The 20,886-nt window shown below is 43.9% G+C and overlaps 1 protein-coding gene across 3 annotated transcripts in view; it reads right to left on the reverse strand.

Annotated features, from left to right (window-relative positions):
• The window catches only part of DCC (DCC netrin 1 receptor), a 947,660-nt gene that overhangs the window by 341,223 nt on the left and 585,551 nt on the right, over positions 1-20,886 (reverse strand). For all 3 annotated transcript variants that reach the window (XM_083702567.1, XM_083702566.1, XM_083702568.1), the window contains exons 6-7: positions 10,178-10,332; positions 6,046-6,166 (exon numbers count right to left, since the gene is read on the reverse strand). In XM_083702567.1, coding sequence (XP_083558693.1) covers positions 6,046-6,166; positions 10,178-10,332 — 276 coding nt within the window. The remainder of the gene's footprint in view (positions 1-6,045; positions 6,167-10,177; positions 10,333-20,886) is intronic.

Genomic DNA, 20,886 nt, shown 5'->3' on the forward strand with positions numbered 1-20,886 from the left:
CACAACTATTGCAAAAGGATGAGTTGGTCACCACTCACAAGCAGGGATGGGGGAGACATTTGATTCGATAATGCAGAATCTATCACATTCTCACCTTCTGAACTGAATATGTGAACTGAACCACAGCGATCCTTTTGGAATTCCTTAACTGAATTCCATGAAGCTGTTTTCCAATAAAGCAGTTTTTATAAAAATGCATATATTATGGGAGAGCGTGCATAAAAAATAGAAGATTTTGGTGAAAACTATCATACAAAAATACATCGTGTTAAGGGAAATTGCTTGCAAACATGGGTATGTTAGTCAAAATAAAACTGTGGTCATTAGGAAAAATTCACACTTAAAATGCCGATGAGATTTCATGAGGTTTTTGGGGGGGTTAATTCACGATTTGCTGCAAAATGGGGAAAACTGAATTTAAGAGCAGGGTAATGGGAAACTGTAAGCTGAAACTGACAGATCCTTCTATCCTGATTCACAAGACTATATCAAAAGTTCATTAAGCTCTTTAAATTACTGTTTGACCTACTGCTACCAGGGACAGTCTGCCATGCTTAATCTGCAATGCTTTGAGGGAAACCATGTCTGATGGAATATAATATACAGAAATGTCTAGAAGACAATGGACTGTTGGTTTAAATGGAAACAGACACTGAAACTGACTGGCTCTTGAATGGATATTGGTATGAATTTTGAAAGGAGTAGATTTTGAACTATGGTAAACTTCATCTCTAGGGATCTGTGAGCTTTTATCACCAATCATCAGTTCTGAACTTTGGATTTGGGGATGATCTGAGTGGCTATCTGGACATACAGTGAATTTACCACTTGGGAAATAAACTTGTGAGTGGAGGCCCCGCTCCCTGCTTTGTGATGAAATGTGGTTCTGTGGGTTAAACCACAGAGCCTAGGACATGCTGATCAGAAGGTCGGCTGTCCATAGCCCCACGATGGGGTGAGCTCCCACGGCTCAGTCCCTGCTCCTGCCAACCTAGCAGTTTGAAAGCACGTCAAAGTGCAAGTAGATAAATAGGTACTCCTCTGTCGGGAAGGTAAATGGCGTTTCCATGCACTGCTCTGCTTCGCCATAAGCTGCTTTGTCATGCTGGCCACATGACCTGGAAGCTGTACGCCGGCCAATAAAGCAAGATGAGGGCCACAACCCCAGGGTTGGCCACGACTGGACCTAATGGTCAGGGGTCCTTTTACCTTTACCTTTTAAGACACATGGACACAAGCATTTTAGGTTAATGGGCTAAAAAAGGCCACAACTTTATTGGTTACAGAATGTGAGTGGTATTGGCTTAGGCGCTGGATCAGAACAGACTATACTTGACTCCTGCCTGCTCTGCAGGGTTAACAACCTGTAGGGGGAGCTTGTTGATGCAAATCAACTGGAAGCTTTCCCCTAGAGTCACTGGAGGGTCATGCCATGGCCCTAGCCACCACCTGGGCATCGGACAGGAGCCACAACCGCCAGATTCCTTTAATTGAATACCCTTCAAGGGGAGGGGTAGGTGATGGACGCCACCTCCCCTCCAACACACAACACATTTTCCAGTGCCTAACCGCCAAACCTTACAAACTTGTGATGATTTGCTATGAGGTAGGCAAGAAACCAAGTGGCTGGTGCCAATCTGCCAAGTAGAAAGAATTCCTACCAGACCCCTTGGACAACCAAGGTGACCAACTGAAGTCCATAGCAAGGACAGGTGCAGAAGCAAAACCTAGAGGGAGGGAGGGTGATCCGAGGAAGCTGGAACAACAAGGCAGTGCTCGTGTGCCCGTGACCATTTTTAAACAGCTAAACCCCACCCCACCCCAGGCAGCCGGATTGGCTGGCTAGGGTGTGTGATGCGGGCACAGCATTCCAGTGACACAAAGGCCTGGCCACGCCCCCATGTGAACGCGGGAAGCAATTCCTGCTCACAACCCCTCCCCTCGGGGAAGAGGAGAGGCTTTGTGAACCTAAACTTTAGCCAATTAGTCTAGACTTGGAATTGGAAGACTGAATATCTGCAAAAGGAGGAAGTGGCCACCACTCAGAAGACTATATCAAAAGTTCATTAGGCTCCCATAAATATCCTCCGACAGCCAGGGGTGGCTTTAATAGGCCATTGTCTGTATTTCAGCACCAAAGAGATTTGTCAGAGTTGCTAGGGGTAACACCCCGTCTGTGGCCTGTGGACAGGCTCAAACAGAACAGCTGGGGAATGCAGCCCTCATGCCGTGTAAGACAGGGATGGTGTCCATTTATTGGCAAGGTTTTATAACAGAGAGGGCTATGTTCTTCTCAGTGTGATGAAGTCCAGGGCTCAATTTGTATTTATACCGGGTTCCCCCACCATCTGTGCATGCTGCCGTTCTCAACATCTCAGAGGAATCAGAGTGGCATTGTTTGAAGATCTGATTAAATAGCCAGGGAAAAGCAATCCATCATTTATAAGGGGGAGAATGGAGACAGTTTACAATGGCGTCCCCATAGCTCTTTAGGATTTTGTCTTCATTTGTGTTTGCTTTCATTCTAGTCCAACGCCAAACTTTTTTTTAATTAAAAAAAATGCACACCCAAAGAACAGCAATTTGCTGTCAAGCACTCAAATATCTAGGTGGCAACTGCAATGAATTATATAACTTCCTCTAGGCTGTTCCCAGTGATGAATTAAATGACTCTATCACAAAAGATGGCCTCTATCGCTCCCCCACTGGGTTGGCATCTGTGTAAAAGAGCAGAAGCTGAATGTGGGAACCAGACTTCCATGTAAAACAGCCACACACACAAACTGTAGGCTTGCCAAAAGTGAGATGTGTGACACACACAGAGCAGTTCTTAAGAGGAAGGTCATCCTGACAAGTAGAATTACGAGCAGGAGCAGCTGAACTTCCTGGCACCAATGGGGAGGGGCAAGGTGTGGGTGGATCAGCACACTTCTGGTCCATGTGAGTTTTGCACTCGCATAAGTCCATTATTGGGATGCGGGTGGTGCTGTGGGTTAAACCACAGAGTGTGGACTTGCTGATCAGAAGGTTGCGGTTCGAATCCCCGCGACGGGGTGAGCTCCCGTTGCTCGGTCCCTGCTCCTGCCAACCTAGCAGTTCGAAAGCATGTCAAAGGCGGGAAGGTAAACAACATTTCCATGCACTGCTCTGGTTCGCCAGAAGCGGCTTAGTCATGGTGGCCACATGACCCGGAAGCTGTATGCTGGCTCCCTCGGCCAATAAAGTGAGATGAGTGCTGCAACCCCAGAGTCGGCCACGACTGGACCTAATGGTCAGGGGTCCCTTTACCTTTAAGTCCATTATGTTCTATTTATGGATTATTCTATGTGTGTGGTGGTAGTGGGTGAATAAAAAGATAACTGCGCAAATTTGTATTTAAATGCATTTTTCTCCCACATAATGCATTTTGAATTTATTTTATCCTAAACATACACAATTTTAAGCATTGCTTTGGGCTGAAAACTGGCACATTGCCAAAATCTGGAGAAGTGAAAAATCCGAAGGGTAACTGTGTTCCAATCTGCACAGTAGTCCAAGGTTGGGAAGCAACTGGATGAACTTCGTATTTGAAGGCGCACTGACCTATATCACACTTTCCAATATATGTTAACTGAAATTCAATTTTACAAGGCAGTTCTCAAGCCAAATACCATGTTCAAAAACGTGATTATTAGGGCAGTTATGTTAACTGAAATATATGTTAACTGAAATTCAATTTTACAAGGCAGTTCTCAAGCCAAATACCATGTTCAAAAACGTGATTATTAGGGCAGTGCATACATAGAAATGTGTATGCCAGTGACAATAGCATGCAAAAAAAAAGGTGTTATATTAAACTGTTTTGGGGAAATGTGTATATTATGCAAAATTGCATAAAAAATGTGAATATTAGAAGGAAATCACATTCAAGTGTTGATGAATTTTCATTGGAACTTTTTCATGCTATTAAGAAAGAAATATTAACTGCATTTAAGATGGGGAAAATTAGAAACCCAGATTGCCAGATTCAGCTACCCTCAGTCCAGGGAGTCATAGACCAGGTCTGTTCATATTGGAATTTGCAAATAATTAATTCCTAAAGTATCCCTTTCCATATGTTGCTTACTTATTATTTTATTTCATAACATATAAATATACCATTTACAGTGAGTGTCTGAAAGCTAGGTGAATATCAGCACTTAAATGTAATGTGAATGTTGACAACCCTAAATGGTTTTCTGGATGTACAAAAATGCAGAAAGAGAAACATCAGAGAATGATGAAAGCCATCATAGGTACAATGTGACTTGCAATATGTCAGATCATAATCACATTGTTAATAATAAAACAACTGCTACATATGAATTTCAGTGGCAGGATATCAAATGACATGCACAAAGAAACACAGATTTGATCAACAGCAAGATTGCATTGGAATGTCTTTGTCCTAGAAAAATGAAAGAATCATGGCGCATGCCCTTTAATTTTTGCATGGCTGGAATAAAATCTGCTGTACAAAGGTGAGAGTCACATCCATTACTCCACCAACTTTTGTCGCTGACCCCCACTCACCTATAGAACGTGCCCCATGAACCTCAGAAAAGGTTCCCCACCTCTGCCATAATACCTGTGTGAATCAGCCCCTGATTTGCATTTGTATGCATGTAATTGAAGATTGACAGGTTAGGAACACAGATTATTTTCAGGGTCAAAGATAAAGAGATAGAGATAAAGGCTATGGTGGAATTAGCCACCTGCCCCTGTCTGCCCATCTGTTTTCATAAGGATGGTTTATTTTTATTTTATTTTTTAAATGCATTTATTTTATTTTTATTTTTCTACCTTTGGTTTCAGTCAATTAGCCAAGATTATTCTGCCTCCAGAATAACAATAAGGTGAGAATGCAAATGGACAGCAAAAAATATGACACACTTTCTATGGAGGTCAGACCCAAAGAAGGAGTTTCAACTCAGTACCTCTGTTCTGTTCTCTAAACGTGGCTTCTTTTTCACCACCTCCTCTTTAAAGAACAACATCCGTAGACATCAAAGCCTACTTTTCAGCATATGCCTGATCTTTCACTTTCTTTGTAATGCAAACACTTTAAACAACAGCATGCAGCAAGGAAACACATGTCCCCTTCAGGTAATGAAACATTTGCAGGTGGGATGCTCAGGACCAGATTTGGCATCTCCTTCCATCCACCAGCCTACCAAAGGGCAGCAACCACCATGGACCTGCCTTCTTCCATGGGCTTCCTCTAATTGCCTTGTCTACACCGCCTCCTAGGTCAGCACAAATAGCAAAACCACCAACTAAAAAGGAGATGAAGGCTTGTATGTCACCAAGTCCTACTCTGAATGGGCCCATTTAAAAATGCATTTAAGTTAGTCGTTTTCATGGATTCCAGTGGGCTTACTCTGAGTAGACTTAGTCAAATACAACCCAGAGATGTGATTCCGCACACCTTCTGCTGGGGTGGGACATGGAGGGGAATGACATTTCCTGCAGCACATGTGGCATCTACTTAGCATCATTCAAGGGCCCAGCCTAGGGCTCTTCTGTCCCAATGGAAACGGGTGATACACAACAACGAATGATTACTCGCCAGTATCGCTATAGACCAGGCATGTCCAACAGGTATGTCGTGATCTACCGGTAGTCCAGTGGACGTCAGTGGTAGATCATTGGTAGATCACTGGCTCCCCCAAAGAAGCTCAAAAACTTTGTCCTTCGTTTTGACAGCTGGGGGAGGCTTGGGAGTCACGGGCAGGTGGCGCACTGAATGTCCACAACCAGCGGCTTGCTCGGCCCCAGTGGGCGGCTCGCTCCACTCCTGGCTGCAGGGCACGCACACCACTCCATGCACCTGAGCGGCTATCCTGAACCTGGGAGGGCACCCTCCGTGCTCCTCCCCCTTTGGGAGCACGCACCGCCCCCCCTCAGGAGCATGCCCGCCCTGGGCAGCACTGGCATATGTTCTGCCGCTAGTCACACAGTCCAAAACTCTGCTAATCATATTAATTAAAGCAAAGCAAACAATTCTTTATGTCTCTTGCATCTTACCAGGTTCAGGGATGATGAGCTGTGCACTGGTTTGAGCATTCCCAGCATCATTTTCAGCTACACACTGGTAGAAGCCTTCGTCTGATTTTACCAAGCCCAGAATCCGCAGGTTGCTGCCACCCTAAAGAGAGGGAGAGAAGCAGAAGCAATTACCTAGAGCTGTGCCTCACAAACTTCACAGGGTTTTTTCTCTCTCCTGAATTAAAATTGGAGGCACACTTCAGTTTTACAGTTTCCTCAATGTTTTCAGTGAGATAAGCTGTGGGAAAACTTCTTTTCTATATAGCAGTAGCGGCCAGCAGGGAGCGGGGGACTCCTTGTACCTGACCTCCCATTGCAGCGTAGCTACCGCTTATAGGGAGGAGTGAGGACACTGGCATTTGCAAGCAGATGGGTAGGTATGTCAGGTGGACTCCGTTGGGGCACCCACATGGCATCAGCCACCTGCTGCCTCACCCTCTTCTGTCTCCTGCTAAGAGGTGGAACAGTGGAACGAACTCCCTCGGGAGGCTGTGGGTCCTCCTTCCTTGACGGTTTTTAAGCAGAGGTTGGATGAGCATCTATGATGGATGCTTTCCTTGAGTATCCTGCATGGCAGGGAGCTGGACTAGTTGGCCCTCGGGGTCCCTTCCAACTCAACAAGTCCAGGATTCTAAGAGGTAATGACTGCTGTTCAGAGGTCAGGTACATGGAGCCACCCATCCCTATAGGCCACTATCTCTGTTCAAGGCTGCATTCCCTTGGGGCCAGTAACCAGTTGGGTTCATTGGCTCATGGTGTGCAGATCTGATGCTAGTGGTTGGCAGATCTGACGCTGTATTGTTTTTAATATTCGGTTGGAAGCCACCCAGAGTGGCTGGGGAAACCCAGCCAGATGGGCGGGGTATAAATAATAAATTATTATTATTATTATCTGGAGCCAAAAAGGTTGATAGGCTTGGCACCAACTATGAGTATGGCCAGAACTGCAAGAAGATCAAACCTCTCCATTCTGAAGGAAATCAGCCCTGAGTGCTCACTGGAAGGACAGATCCTGAAGCTGAGACTCCAATACTTTGGCCTCCTCATGAGAAGAGAAGACTCCCTGGAAAAGACCCTGATGTTGGGAAAGATGGAGGCCACAAGGAGAAGGGGACGACAAAGGACGAGATGGTTGGATAGTGTTCTCGAAGCTACCAGCATGAGTTTGACTAAACTGCAGGAGGCAGTGGAAGACAGGAGTGCCTGGCGTGCTCTGGTCCATGGGGTCACGAAGAGTCAGACACAACTAAATGACTAAACAACAACAACAAAGAACTAAAAGCAGATTTGTCACAGGTCCTTTCTTTCCTGCCACCAATTTTCCCTTTTGTCCAGCCAACCCCTTTCAGCCAATTTTTACCTCTCCTTGCCACCCGCATGACAAAGGTTGCCTCCCCTACCACCACACTGCAAGACTATCTGTCCACAAGCCCATCTTTTTTTGCGCTTCGGCCATGCATTGCTGTTGATCTTCTGAGGACAGGTAACCCCGATCCGCATGAGGTGGAACTGCAAAAGTCTGGACCAATTTTTACATTTTCTGTATTGTATTTCTTGCACACCGCTGAGAGATTATTGTAGTTAAAGCAGTTTATTACTGCTGCCACTATTGAAACCCAGCCCCCAGGCAAAAACCTTTTAGTGCCAGCCCCCTTTAGTAATCTTTTAGAAGCCAGCACCACCAGCAACATGCATATGGCTAAAACAGGGGAAAGAGTCGTGTGGAAGGTTTCCAGCAACTGGAAGTCAGAAGCATGGATGAATCCATCACTCTGTCATCCCAGTGGCCAACCAGATGCCTATGGGAATCCTGCAAGCAAGACCCAAGGGCAAGAGTACTCTGCCCTCCTGCGGTTTCCAACAACTTATAGTAAAAAGCAAATAGCCTTCAAACATTAAGGCAGAGCAGAGCCATCATGGCTGAAAGCCTTTACCTCCCTGAATTTGCTTGATCCTATTTTGAAGCCATCAAAAAAAGCATCCTCTTTAAGGTATGCCGGTATTCACTCATGCCCGCCAGTTCCTCCCTAGAGGATTGTAATAAAATGCACATACATTAAATAATGTGCTGACTCGGTTTGCTCACCCTGCTACCAGGACATTTGATTAACTAATAGTAAAACTGCGGCCGCAAGTAAGGGCAGCGCAAACACTTTATGCAACATGTAGAATCAACATCAAGAGGGGTCTGCATTGCATAATGGGTGCACTTAGTGGCAGAAGAGTCGGTGGATTTGTTTGGGTGTTTTTAAATACTTTTGCAGGCAAGTGAATGGATTTGAAGGTCAACCCTTCTCAGGTTACAGGCAGCCACAAAGGGAAGGAGGCCATTTCGTTTCAGCTGCATCTGGGCAGGGTTTCATCTGGAGGTGCTGTTGGCAGGCAGAATTAAATGATGCTGTAAAACTTTGGCTTCAAAGAAGAGTCTTTGGCACCGCAAAAAAGGAGAAGAAATAAATAAAAATGTTCTGCCTAGAATGATTCTCTTATTAAAAGTCTTTCTTCCCTGGGCAGTTTTGGGGAAAAAAGAACAAAAAGGGAACCTGCCCTTTCCCAATTACTTAATGAAAATGTCTGTCTCTTGGCAAGCTGAGCAAAGCCTGCCTGATTGTCTTTATTATAAACAGCAATGGTGGGTAAAGTTGTGTGAACTTGGATGCTCCTATAACTGAGTAAATCTTCCTCTCTGAATGAAAAGCGGGGAAAGCGCCCATGCCTTTTTATTAACTGGAACATGTTTAATTTAGATAATCATTGTCAATTTCACTTAATAGAAGGAACATTAATTAAGAAAGGGCAAGCTGATCTATATGCATGAGATTGCTAAACCTCTAAAATAAAAGTCATTATGGTGGGGTGGATTATCCAATGGCCACATTTTTTTTTATAAAGCATAAGTTAACTACTTCTGAACTGAAGACAACTCCACATATTCCATGTAATGTATGGGCAAGCATACCATAAAGCTTAGGTATAGCCTTAGACCGGTAACTTCCATTGTACATTATCCATGATTTCCTGTATCAAAGTGCTTTATGCAAGAGATCTATCAGTGGGGGAGAAAGTCTGGAATGTTATGACAGGATGGGACACACCTGTTTTGACCGCCTAATGTTAAGAGCTGTTCAACTGTAGGGTAGGTGTTATTAGAATGCCAAGTGATTGGTACCCACCTGTCATAGTGGGTCTATGGAGGGCGTTTTGCAAAGTAGCCCACTAGCCTGATCCAGTTCTTGACCCTTCCTATAATTCTATGATGCAATAGTCTTCGAAATTTCCTCACCTGGGGCCCACCTTTAGTACAAAAATGCACCTGACTTCTCACTTATTTGTTTTTTTTCTTTTTAACCACTTTGTATGATAGTAGTGCTGTTGTTGTGTTTCACATTAGATAGGGCTCAGTAACGGGTCATTAAAGACCAGTGGTCTGTGGCAGGGGTTTTTTCAGGTGAGCTCTGGGGATCCTTGAAGTACCCCAGAAACATTTTAAGGGTTCCTCAACAAGCAGTGAGTGATGACAGACAAGTTTCCTGAACAGACAGGTTGCCCACTGCTACACATATTTGTAGCATCTTTGAAGGTGCCCTAGGTATTTCTTCTGAGGCCCTTCTCCAGGTCTTCCCTCTGAGGGAGTCTCAGAAGGTGAGAGGCCTTTCCGGTTGTAGCTCTTCATCTGTGGAATGTTTTCCCCACTGAGATCCACCTGCCACCTTTGCTGACATCTTTTCGGAACCAGGTAAAAACGTACTTTCTACTCATAGGCTTTTGATGGACTAAGCTGATTTTCTTTTGCTGTTAGTGTGCTGCCATAGCTTCCTTTAGCTATTGATGGGGAGTGTTCTTTTTTTAATGAGTATACCCAAGTGACCAGGTAGAGAAGTCTGGCTGGTGTATATTAAAGGACCAGGTTCAGAACAGGACAGGGGAAACAGTTGCTGCAGCTGAAGGCAGATGAAGGGAAATAGCAAGGGATCCGGAAGAAAACTGGGGAAGCTTGAAGGATCCAGGAGCTAAAGGAAAACTAAAGTTAAAACTAAGTCTACTTTTACAGAGCCCATTGAATTGTCTGCTTCCTTGTTTTGGAATAATGGTAAAAACAAATAATGATTACCACTATCTGAAAATAATCACTAGGAATGACGACTTCTCCATTCTTGATCCATTGCACTGTAGGAATCGGTTTTCCAGAAACAGAGCATTCGAACTCGATGTCCATACTTTCATAGGCATAGAGATTTGAAGGATGATTGATAAACCATGGTGGAACTGCAAAAACAAAACAGGGAGAAAAAGATCTTAGTCAGCATGAATGTATATATATCACAAATATATATATATATATATCGACAAAAAAAATTGACACATCGTGTTCTGCTCTCCCTTTCCTTCTCGCCGACAGCCCAGAGAAAACGATTTCCTCCAGCCTACATCATTCAATGCTGAAAGCTTAAACCTGGCACTGGCCTCTGCCCACTATATATAGCTGGAGGAGCGGTCCCTCCCCTCCTTGTCTGGCAGTGTTCACTATCTCTTGATGGCGTCCTTCATGGGCCATCACTGGTCTTTGTGCCTTAATGGCTTAAACTCAGCTAGCTCTGCCAGGCTAGGGTGGCTTACTAGCTCAAGCTAAACCTAGGTATGTTGGTGTTTGACACAATTTAATCAAACTTGATTAATTCTAACTTCTACTAATTTTAAGAATTATGGGTGACTTGCATCTACAAACTCCAGCACCCTGGAACTATAACAGCAGCCATTCAACTGCAACCATATCTAATATAGGTTTTCATGATGCATCATGTTTCAAAACTGACCAGACCTTTGATGTGTCTGGGCAAAGCTTGGATAACCACATTGATCATGTAACAGTGGGGACAACATCTTCATTTGCATAAGTATAACCTGTGATTAGCTTTGCAAAATGAATCAATATGAGCAACATTATTTCCAAGCACAGAGGAGGAAGACTTAAGCCAGATTATCTTTTCGGAGGACAAATTCCTATTAAGCTGGCAATTATCTGTTGTCTTGTATTACTATAATGTATTAACACTTTTGCTGTATGGTATATGATATGCTAATTTAATTTAATTTCATCATTACCATAATACTAGTTATAGTATGATAAAAATTTGCAATTCAAGAGAAACTGCTAATAACATCACATTTCTAATGAGTTTTCCCATCATCAAAGGAGACAAGGAGGGGTGAGGGGAATCAGTCCTGTTTGTCAGCTTTCAACCAGGGAACAATATTCATTATTTTGAATATTCATGGTTGCTAGAAAACCAGATTAGATTTTAATTTCCTGGGTAGCATCCCTGGCTTATTTTTTGATACAGAAAATGCAATTGTATTTCTTAAGCAGCCATGCATAATGTCTGAATTATAAAGTTTTTACAACTGTATCAATAGCAAATGGCATTGTGAAATATGCACACAGTGGATTCCAGAGTCTACCAGAACTGCAGACACATATCATGAATTTTCAACCTTCTTGTACTCAGTAGCTAAGGTTCAATTCATATCATTACTTTTGATCATACAAGGTCAGTAAAAATACTTATGTTATCTAGGCTTTCCTTTAAAAAAATCCAAGTCAGGTGAAATCTCAAGATAAAAAATAACCATATCCAAAAGTGACAATATGAACATTTAAAAAAACAAAATCATAGAGCAGTAAGATATAAACATAGTAAGTATGAATGAGAGCACCAGTAAAACAGTAGCTGTATATGGGATCCTCCTCAGAGAGGGTCCTGGTTGCGCACGGGCCAGGGGACATCCCCAAAAACTTATTTGGTAGGGTCCTAGGGTGGAGCCAGGCATGTATAGTGAGGCCCCATAGCCAGGCTGCTTGAGCCAATCCGGTTATGGAGGCGTGATTGGGGGGGGGGCTATAAAAGCAGAAGCGCAACGTGGTCAACGGCCCTTGCTTCACGCTGCCAAACACCTGCCCTCCCGTCCCTATGGTTTGTTTGTTTGTTTGTTTGTTTGTTTTGTCTTGGCCTTGCTTTGGACATAGTGTGGTTAACCTGTTTTGGAATGGGAACCGGGTAGGTGTTTGGAATGGGGACCGGGTAGTTGGCAGATTGGCACTGGCCATTTGGTTTTTGCCTACCCCCTTAGCAATCATCACAACTTTGTAAAGTTTGGTGGTTAGGCATTGGCTGGGGAGCTGAGTGGGAGGGGAGGTGCGGCCATCACCTGCCCCTCCATGAATAAGGGTATTCTGGTGGTGGAATCTGGGGGTCCTGGATATTGTCCAAAGTCCGCTTGAGGGGCTAGGGCCATGCCAGGACCACCAGAACCCCGGGGTGAGCTTTGGTTGATCTTCATCGATGTTGCTCCCTCGTTTGGTGTTTACTCTTCCAGACTTCCTGTCAGAGAGGCAGGAGTCAGTTATATTCTGTTGCCAATGCCTAAGGCCAATACCACTCACTATGCTGTAATCAATAAAGTTGTGGCCCAAATTTGCCCAATTACTTAAACTAAAATTATGTGTCAGTGTGAAGTTATTTATTTGGGGGGTGGCTTGGGGCCTTGAGGCACAAAAAGTGGTACCTTGGTTCTCAAATTTAATCTGTTCTGTAAGTCCATTCCAAATCCAAAGCATTCCAAAACCAAGGTGCACTTTCCCATAGAAAGTAATGGGAATTAATCCGTTCCAGACTTTTAAAAACAACAATTTAACAGCAATTTAACATGAATTTTACTGTCTAACGAGACCATTGATCCATAAAATGAAAGCAATAAACATTGTACTGCAGTCACACAATCAACCAACCAGTAGCTGAACTGGGTTCCACACAGTCACAAAAACAAAACAAAAAGAGCCGCAAAAACAAAAGCACAAAATAAATAGCAAAAACAGACAGACCTCAGCGTAACACTCAAAACAGAAGCATGGCACTCAAAACGGAAGTGTGGCACTCAAAACAGAGCATGTTCAGCTTCCGAAAATAGTTTGCAAACTGGAACACTTACATCCGGGTTTGCAGTGTTTGGGTTCCAAGTTGAGAACCAAGGTACCACTGTACAGGCAACTTGTGGCTCCCAGCCTAATTTTGAAAGCCCTTTTGAAAGAGAGGAGTGGAGCCCACTAGCATGAGCAACCTGTCCCCTACCACCGCAGCCCCACTGGGTGGAGAGGAAAAGGAAGGAACAGGAAGGAGGATTGGTGGAAAGGGAGATGGAGGCTCTGCATGCTTTATATACTGTCCTTGTCCATTGCTGACTTTGTGGTTCGAGGACCCGACCCCCGCAATGTGAAATGAATACGCAAGGACACGTGATATAAGGTTAATGGGCAAGGAAAGGCCACAACTTTATTGATTACAGCAGTGAAAAGGTATTGGCTTAGGTATTGGATCTCTAAAGCAAGTGGGTTTATTCACCAGTAGGTGGAGCCTGTTGATTCTAATCCAACTATAGGCTCTCCCCTGATGTCACCGAGGGTCGTGCCATGGCCTCCCGCCAAGCAGGCATCGGACAGCGTACACGGCCACCAGATTCCTTTAACGGAATACCCAAAAATTGAAGGCATAGGCGATGGCCACACCTAGCCCTTTGACACACCACAACACATTATTCCAATGCCTAACCCACCAATACCACAAAAGTTGTGAGGATTGCTACGAGGTAGGCGAAAAAACCAAAAAGCCTAATGCCAAATGGAAAAATTCCTACCAGGCCCCCTGGACAACCAGGGCGACCAACCTAAGGTCCATAGCAAGGCCGATGACCTAAGCCCTAACTCAAAAGGAGTGGAGGGTGGGTGACTCGCGACGAGACGATGGCGAAGAATGAGGCCGGGGAGAGGCTGGCACAGCAGCAAAAGGCTGCTGAACACACCCCCTCGGAGGCACTTGGTAGGCGTCCGCCGAGGGGCGTGGGCGCCAGCCAGGAGAGGTGGAGGCAGGGGGCTAATGCCCCCTGCTAGGGGCGGTGCTCGGGCTCCCGCCCACAACCACTCCCCTCTCTTCAGGGAGGAGAGTCTTTATCGCCACACACAATCAGCATGCAGCCCCCGACAGATTGCAGGAAAATGCAGCAATCATCAGGAAAAGAAGTGGCACATCCTTGCTATACAAGGAATGTCAGGATATATATTTTTAATTTTAAAAAACTTCATTAAAAAAGAGTAAAAATGATGACATGGAGAAAGCAGACAGAGAAAAGCTTTTCTCCCACTCTCAAAACGTTATAACTCATGAACATCCAATGAAGGTGTATGTTGAAAGGTTCAGCATAGGTAAAAGAAAGTCCTTCTTTTCACAGCACATAATTAAACTATGGAACTTGCTCCCAGAGAAGGCAATGATGGTCACCAACTTGGATGGTTTTAAAAGAGGATTAGACTGATTCATGGAAGTCAAGGCTATCATTGGCTTCTATCCATGAGGGCTATGTTCTACCTCCACTGTCAGAGGCATTATGACTCTGAACAGGTGGGTAGTGTGCTGGGCCCGGGGGTAAACCCGAGCATCACAGTCCAGATCCGGTCCCGAATCCAAGGGTTCTGTGGAGAGTCAGTTCAACAGGGCCAAGGCAGGAAACCAGGCTAAGTCAGGCACAGGTGAAAGGCTTCTGGGAAATGATATATAATGAATTGGAAAAAATGTTGAGATATACATTTGTTAAAAAACCAGAGGCCTTCCTATTAGGATTGGTAGGTAATGAAATTAATAGAAAAGACTGCAAACTTTTCCAATACGCAGTAACAGCAGCAAGAATACTTCTGGTGCAAAGATGGAAGCAGGAAGAAATTCCAACAGCGGAAGAATGGAGAATGAAACTGACTGAATATGCAGAATTGGATAAACTGACTGGGAAGATTCGTTATCAGAAAGACCAAAAGTTTATTGAGGACTGGGGGAGATTTACAGAGTATCTGAAAGGCATATGCAATGTACAGACAACGCTTGTTGGTTTTGAAGAGTCTCTGTGAAAAATTAAGAAATATTGTAAAAAAGAAGTAAGTGAAAGGTAGAGGAATGGCTAAAGGCAACAGTAAGTTTAGAAATGCGTTAACAATAGAAACTTTAACGAAAGATTGGCAGAGAAATTGAGGGAAGTCAAAAATTGATGACTGTGTGATAAAGTATGAGTAGATTGTACAAAAATGTTTGAAAAATGAAGATTTTTTTTTTTTTTTTTAAAAAGTCAGGCACAGGGTCACAGGCAGGTACTAGCAAACAGCAATGTTGCTCCCGCAACCTGGGGCGGGGTCTGACAGCCTTTTATCTCTGTCAGAGTAACAGCCGGTCCTGATCCCCCAGTGACTCACCACCTCCCTGTCTTGCCCAAAGGTGAGCACTCCTCCTGCAAGTACTCAGGTCTCTCCTTCTCTCAGACCTTAGTCTCTGCAACTCACTTCAGCCTCTCCTGACCCAACTGGTAGTGGAGCAGCTGTAAGTGATTGCCCAGCTGGAGGCAATGAGGTAATCCCCACATCAGGAGCCAGGACAGGCTCAGGCCCCTGACTCGGCCCAGTTGGTGCTTGTTGCAGGGGAACCTGTGCAGACTGCGGCTCTTCAGAATCAGGCCCCAGACTTGGTTCTGATGCCGCCTGAGGCAGAGGGTCCAGTGCGGACTGAGACTCCTCTGGTTCCAAGTCCGAGCCTGAGTCCCAGGCCAACACAGGTAGAGTGCTGTCCAGCTTGCAGGCTCCCTGTAGTCATCTGATTGGCCACTGTGAGAATGTTAATAGATTTTTCCTCCATGAACTTGCGCAATCCTCTTCCAAAGCAAACCAAGTTGCAGACCATCACTACCTCTTATGACAGCGAATCCCATAATTTAATTAATTGAATGAGTACTTCCTTCTTTGTGTCCAGAGTCTTCCAACATCCACAAAGTATTGACAACAATGGTTAGAGTTGTAATTCTGTCTGTTTCACGAGGCTGCTGAACCACAGATATGCACGTGAACTTACGAAGCAGACTCATACATTCACACCAAGCCTCTCCGCCATTTTATTTTGTCTGACCTGAATCTTCCAACAGCCATCTTCACTAGACGGACATGAGCTCTAGCATTATGTGGAAAGACAAAAAATGTCCCCTAACCTACTTTCCCCATACCATGCAGAATTTTTGCCCTGCTCCCTCTTACTCACTCTTTTTTCTAAAATAAAAATCTCCAAATTTTGCAACCTTTCCTCAACAGGGTATTGATCTAATCCAGTCCCTTGTTCTGGCTGCCCTTTTTTGAGTGGGACCCCAAGGCCAAGGAGATAGTCTAATGAGCTACTACAGACATATCAGTCCACTATAGGTCCTCTGCCTATAGGCCAGTTTCTCCAACTTAAGCTCCAGCCCATGACCTCTGGGAGTCTTAGCTGGAGAATAGGCCCTGAAGGGCCTCAAGCCTGAACCCTGACAACTGATTCCTTGGCATTTGTAACAGGGAAGCATACCAGAAACCGCTTCAAGTGCTATTTGATTTCAGGAACATGAGGCAATGGAGTTCTGATTCACACACACAAAATGAGTGTGGTTCTCTATGCTTCTGCTATAGGAATCCCGTGCCTAAACAAACAGACACCGATCCATCTACTTTAGGCCAATTTGCACAATTCAGCTGATATTAGAAAGCAATTTTGAAATCAGCTTCTTTTCCTTTCAGCTTTATTCTGATTTTGGCCTTTGGTCATAATCAAATGCTGGCATTATACACCAGTTCTCTGATTAGCCTTTCACACAGTTCCAAAGGAACTGCATGGTGGGAAGGAGGGAAAGGTTAATTGTTTGTTGACTCTGCTTGTAAGAAAGAAAGCTATGAATAGCAGTGCAGTCTGGGTAAGGACATAACATCGCTCAATTGTTTCCATCCCCCCTCTTCTTCACAACAGCTTTCAGCATTGGACGTCTGTAATATCACACTCCTCAAGTGTCCTAGGAAAATTAGGACATTCCACTTTTTAATGCAATCCTGTCAAGGTTTAGTTCCCATACAGTTTCTTTCTTCTTTCATTCTTGTTTATATTTTAATACCACTTTCCAGGAAGACCTCACAAAGTGGTTTACGTAAGATATTTCACAATAAGCATCAATATTTAAGAAGTTGCTCCTAAACCATTTGTCTAGAAGAGGATATGTCTAGGGGGTGGAATTTTCTGAAAATATTGCTGTTGAGCCTTCCCCCACACAAACTCTTGTTTTGCTGTTTTATCTCTGATAATAATTTTTATTAGTTTTCAGTTACAACAATCCAATAATAGCCTCATTACAGCAATGCCAAATTATAATACAATTAATAATACCAATAACTGAGATGCCAAATTATACAATTTAGGTGCCCCCCCCCCCCCCCGTACTAGAATTAATGGTTCGATTATTTATTTTGTTTCTGTGTTCTGTCTTGCTGCTTAATCTCAATTGGGTGCAATTCTTCAACCAGATCCACTAAAACAATGAACATATTTTTTGCATGTTATATGTATTATTACAAAAATGTTGTTGGACTACAACTCCCATCGGCCCAAAGACCAGGGACAATGGGAGCTGCAGTCCAAGAAAACAGACTATAAACATTTTAATTCAGAGTGCATTTGATACTTATGCTCAATTTCATATATCTGTCCCGTATGCAGAATTAAAGTGAATATTGTGAATAATGATAATAAATACAATACAAGCTACCCTGATGTAAGGAAAGCATTATATAGTTCACCATAGTCATGTTGGACAATAGTAGAGAAATGGGCAAGTGTAGTCAACTAATAGTCTATCTGAGAATTTGTTGTCTAATGATTTTTCAAAAATCAATTTTTCACCATTCAGAAGGATGTCAAAGAAATGGTTGCCGAAGAGGGTAATGATCAATTTTCGTCTTTAATGCCATTATAAAACTGATATTCAAACATTCCCGGTAGCAAGTGACTTCAAAGGCTATTTCTCATTGTCTGAGAACACCCTTTGTCCACATTTATGGCTCAGTATGCCCGGCATCAAGAGAGCTGATGCTGAGGAATGGAATTCCCTCCTGAAGGGGTGTGCGTGTGTCTTCAACATTACTGTAGGAAATGTCAAGCAATTCCTGTAATGAGCTCACAAAGGTGTCCCAGCAACCCATTGAATGATTACCAGCAAAGGAGCTCGTTACGTGAGGGGCATGGCTGGACGACCTCACCATTCCTTGAAATGTCTTCCTTAGAAATAACACCTGCTTTCGCCAAGGAGAGCATTTCTACAGAAAAAATATGTCCTCTATTTTCTAATGCATAATGTCTTATGCTTTGAATAGCAATAAAATAAATGTGGTGGTGGAGCCAAAGAAGATGATGGCTGTCATCAGTTCCTTAGCCCTGTCAACATTTCCAAAAGGAAGGCTCTAGGGGGCACATCATTAGCAGGCCAGATTGTCCTCTTTTAAGCTGTTTCAAATGCATTTCTGATGTATTTCGCATGATAGATTCACTTTATGAACAATACTGTGGCAGTGTTTCTTGTCTTCTCCTTGTAACTTAACTAGATTACGTGCCTGCTGCTTTTGGCTTATAGGTATATGGTTTAATGTGATTATGGAAAATGATAGACAGAATGAAGGACCTACAGGGATCGCATTACCAGCCCATTTATAGTCCATCTTGCTCAATTCAAGCAGAGGAGAGTCTGCAAACATGAGAACATAATGAGAGCCCTGCTGGATCACACCAAAGATCCATCTAGCCCAGCATCCTGTTCTCCCAGTGGCCAACCAGATGTCTATGTGAAGTCTACTTGCGATTTCTAGCAAGTACTATTCAGAGGTGTGCTGCCTTTGATGGAAGTGGCATCGCACAGCCATAGCATGTGAAATTGCTTTAATCCCTTCTTTAGGAACACAAGAGGGACGCGGGTGGCGCTGTGAGTTAAACCACAGAGCCTAGGACTTACTGATCAGAAGGTCAGCGGTTCGAATCCCTGCGATGGGGTGAGCTCGTGTTGCTTGGTCCCTGCTCCTGCCAACCTAGCAGTTTGAAAGCACATCAAAGTGCAAGTAGATAAATAGGTACTGCTCTGGCGGGAAGATAAATGGCGTTTCCGTGCACTGCTCTGGTTTGCCAGAAGTGGCTTAGTCATGCTGGCCACATGACCCGGAAGCTGTATGCCGGCTCCCTTGGCCAATAAAGCGAGATGAGCACCGCAACCACAGAGTTTCGAATTTCCTGGGCTTGTTTTATGGTATGCAGATTATCATAGATTATCATAGAATTGTAGAGTTGGAAGACTGGGGACCTTACATTCCCCTCACTGCAATAAATTGCCAAGAACTGCTGCTCATAGGAGTCAACCCCCAGGGGGCGAGAGGTCTTTGCCCCCCAATAAAATATTTGAGGTGGCTGGGGGCCCCCAAATTGATGGGCATTGCCATTCAAATGGTGTGCATGTACCGAGTCATGTGATCGATTATGTGGGTGGGGCTTACCTGCCCTCCATATTTTATCCAAGTTGCACCCCTGATACTGCTTAAAATACATATACTAAATAAATCTAGCCTAAGCCCCCTTAATAATGGCAGCTTATCTGTATCTGCCTAGTAAGCCTGAGCATGTTGCCTCCATATTTTGCTTATTAACTTTCTTTTTAGATGTGCAACTGACTTGCTTGTTTAAAAATAAAACTAATGTGTCCCTGGTAACTTGGGGTCTGCCACACATTTAGCCCCTGTGTCTCCCTTTTATCGGTGACCCTGTGTAACCCTGTCTATCACTGCCATTCTGATGGATCATCACCACTTTCAATTTCCATGTCATCTGCTGGTTGGTAATGTCTCAATATAAGACAATGAAAATGGCTCAGAGACTATGCCATTCAACTATTCCATGGACGAGAAGCACCTCAGATTGAAAGTGCTTCTAAAAATGGGACAGTTGCAGGTTGATGTTGCAGCCACCATAGGGAAAACCTTTGATCTGCCTCCCATGGTTTAGAGGAAGCTGCTTTTACTTAGTCGGGCTATTGGTCCATTTAACTCATCCACACGGACTGGCATTAAGGATCTCAGTCAAGGGACATTTCTAGCCCTGCCTGGAAATGCTGGCAATTGAACCTAAAGCTACTACATGCAAAGTAGATGAACTACAAAGAAGCTACAGCTAATAGGTAGCCAAGTAGGGAAGAAAATGAGACAGGACAGAGAGGCGGGGAGGACAGAAAGCCAGACAAACAAGAGCAACAAGGAGATCTAAGTTGGAAACAAGTTGCTGATCCAGCAATGGAGGAACATCCTGAAACTGATTCAGAAGAAAGTGTTTACTCCAGCTTCCGGTCATGATGAGTTCAGCATCTGTGCATCTCACAGGAACAGGTGAATGATGTACTACAGGGGTCAGCAAATTTTTCCAGCAGGGGGCCGGTCCACTGTACCTCAGACCTTGTGGGGGGCTGGACTATTTTTTGGGAAAAAAAAATGAACGAATTCCTATGCCCCAGAAATAACCCAGGGATGCATTTTAAATAAAAGGGCGCATTCTACACGCCGGACCGTCTGCAGGCTGTATTTAGAAGGCGATTAGGCTGGATCTGGCCCCTGGGCCTTAGTTTGCCTACCCATGATTCTACAACTTTGGAGACTTTAGTGGATCCAGAGCACAGGCTGAATTCATGTCTCTGCTCAACACCTTTCTTCTTACTGTCTTTGTCTCTTTCTTGGAAATGATAATTGCTTAGCTGGGCAATCTCCCAATCTCCTTATCAACCTGAACATAAAGCTCAGAGGTTTTTTTAAATAACTAAATAACTAAATAAATAAAATAATGCAGAAATTAAGCAATCACCAGTATAACTGAGTCCTGCAGCTTCTGGGAGCTAAACCCATTCTGGGAGCTAAAC

The sequence above is a fragment of the Podarcis gaigeae genome (assembly GCF_964106915.1).
Source record: "Podarcis gaigeae genome assembly, chromosome: 11".
NCBI classification, from domain to species: domain Eukaryota; kingdom Metazoa; phylum Chordata; class Lepidosauria; order Squamata; family Lacertidae; genus Podarcis; species Podarcis gaigeae.